We start from the raw sequence: 2,489 nt of genomic DNA, 5'->3' as shown, positions 1-2,489 counted from the left end.
GAATTTTACTGAAATTCCCATAAATTTAACCTGAATAGCTATCCCAGAGGGAACACCTGCAAGGGAGAGATGTCCTGTTTTTGTTTTCTATGCTCATCAATGCATTTTCACTGATGTTGTGCTACACCCTGCAACATGAGTACAAGGATATACTGTAGTATATCCCAACCAAGAAGAAACAAATTGTCCTCATGTGTTCATGAGATAAACCTATGACTCAAACAATGAAAAAAGGAGTTTCTAGAGACGCCTTTCGACATGGTGCAGTTATCCTGAACACATTGCTGAGGATGATAACCTACTCAATATAAAGCTTTTGAAGCAGCCATCAATAACAAGTAATTAACTGAAGGCCAGCTTACATGTCTGTAAGGACAATCCCCTGACTGTCTACAGATATTGCTTACAATTTACTGCTACATTTCTCTTTACACCTACTATGAAAAATACGTAGATTGAATTACACATGAAATACATATTGCAAGGGTGAGCAAGAAAGTGAAAGAAACTGATTTGATTCCTAACTTAGTAAGAGCATTGTGAAACATGTTGCTTATTTCAGTGTAAGTTGGCCCTATTTTTCTTCTAAAAGTTGAGGTCCTAGGATTATTTGTTGTGACTGTACATTATTACAGGGAGAATCCTTTCTATAGCATGTCTGTATTGCTAAGATCAGTCTTGAGTTGTCATATTCATGCAGACTTGAAGATATATCTACATCTTTTAGATTAATTTTGAAGCAGCTCATACTGTACCATGAAGCACTCACTAAGTTAGTCTTGCCAGTAGAAGTAACATAAAATTACAATGCTAGGTAAAGACAGCACTCAGAAAAACATCAGACAAACCATAAGTAAGAAAGTGCTGCTTTTCAAAATAACCCCTTAGAAGTGTCCATTAAAATTCCTACAGTAGGCCAATGGTTCTAATAAAAATCATCTATTTTACTTGGATTCTGCAAAAAGAAGAAAATGATAGAAAACTACAGTAATAACTAAAGTTCTTGCACTGTTTCATCAATCAGCCATAAACCCAGACAGTATTAATAGCTATGCGAGTCTGCACAAACCTTGCAGTATGGCTCATGCTTCTTAATCTGATCACCATCTACAAGCTGTACATCCGGCACATTGTTCTTCAGGGCTCTGTCATACAAGTCCATTAATCGTCCAACTTCTTCATTATTCACAGCCACAATTAGTTTACCACACTTCTTATATGGGATACCTAAGTAAAGAAGAAGAAAAATCAGAAATCCTAATTCTTTCTCTTTTGATCTGGCTTACTTCACATGAACATTATTTCATCATCTGTTGCTCTTATGGCAACATTCACAAGTACAGATATCTCACCTTCTTCTTCTAAGTACCTGTAGGCTAGATGAAGGCCTTCCACACACAGCTTGGCTTTCAGAGACCCAGGCTTGTAATAGATTCCAGCATGTATGACACCACTGTTGTGTCCACTCTGATGTGCAGCTGGAACATAATAATTTCAGTAACGTACTGGTGTGATTTCTATAAGACATACACCAGATACTGTACTTGTAATGTGGTTCAGTAATTGTATCTTGGTTCATCTGAATGGTAAGGCTATTCCTTAATTAGCCATTGTGGCCTGTATTGGGAATAAAGATTACAAATATAATGTGAAGCAAACACTAGCAACTTCAAAGAATTTCCATGTCAGTAGCCTTCCCAAATCTGCAGAGTTTATATCTGCCAACACACTGAATGTTCTAGAGTTCTGTTATGATGAAAATCTAAAGGCCAAAAATTGTTTTGAAAGAGAATGACAGAAAAAACAAATTTGGAGTCTTGAAATAAATGTTAGCACTATATCATTCTATAAAAACTATGGAATATAAGCAAACAATGAAAGCATGACAGGTGTATATATACAATAATGATGAATTGTAATACCAAAATATGTTTGCTCCTCCTTGAAGCAAAATTAGTGTTTAACACTGTCTCTTCCTGAAATTTATCTACCCTCACATATTTTACCTTTCGATAATAATTTTGCGATAACATTAAATATTTGAGCATCAAAAAAAGCATGATTTCTATAAATAACACAAAAAATTATCACATTATTCATAATTAGCAATATGATTTTTATTGAACTAAAGCAGCTAAAGACAACAATCTTATAACTACCTGCTGTGCATATATTAGGAAAAGAGCACTAAAAGTTTTATACAACATAAAACCTTAAGAACATGAACCGAACCAAATTTCTGGGTCAATGATTTTTCCCTTATACTTTTTCTTATGGACTGTCTTTTCCTTGTGTGTTGTCCAACTTTTCCACTGCCTTTTTTCCACAAAGTGTATTTTCCACCCTCTATTTATGACTATTGTCTTTTCATTTGATTTCTGGAAATATTTTGAATTTCTGCAATTCACTAGAAGGAAGTGCAATCTGTGCAGCATCTCTCCCCTGCAGAAAAAGCTTGTTTCCAAGCACTCTTTCCTTGTCCTTGTCCC

The 2,489-nt window shown here is 35.1% G+C and overlaps 1 protein-coding gene across 4 annotated transcripts in view; it reads right to left on the bottom strand.

Moving 5' to 3' along the window:
• The window catches only part of LOC119585002 (L-2-hydroxyglutarate dehydrogenase, mitochondrial-like), a 90,150-nt gene that overhangs the window by 80,463 nt on the left and 7,198 nt on the right, over nucleotides 1-2,489 (bottom strand). For all 4 annotated transcript variants that reach the window (XM_037933611.1, XM_037933614.1, XM_037933612.1 and 1 more), the window contains exons 3-4: nucleotides 1,353-1,478; nucleotides 1,070-1,227 (exon numbers count right to left, since the gene is read on the bottom strand). In XM_037933611.1, the coding sequence (XP_037789539.1) occupies nucleotides 1,070-1,227; nucleotides 1,353-1,478 (284 nt within the window). The remainder of the gene's footprint in view (nucleotides 1-1,069; nucleotides 1,228-1,352; nucleotides 1,479-2,489) is intronic.

Source organism: Penaeus monodon, chromosome 19, assembly GCF_015228065.2.
Source record: "Penaeus monodon isolate SGIC_2016 chromosome 19, NSTDA_Pmon_1, whole genome shotgun sequence".
In the NCBI taxonomy this organism is placed as follows: Eukaryota; Metazoa; Arthropoda; class Malacostraca; order Decapoda; family Penaeidae; genus Penaeus; species Penaeus monodon.
This window is presented reverse-complemented; position numbering and strand designations above follow the sequence as displayed.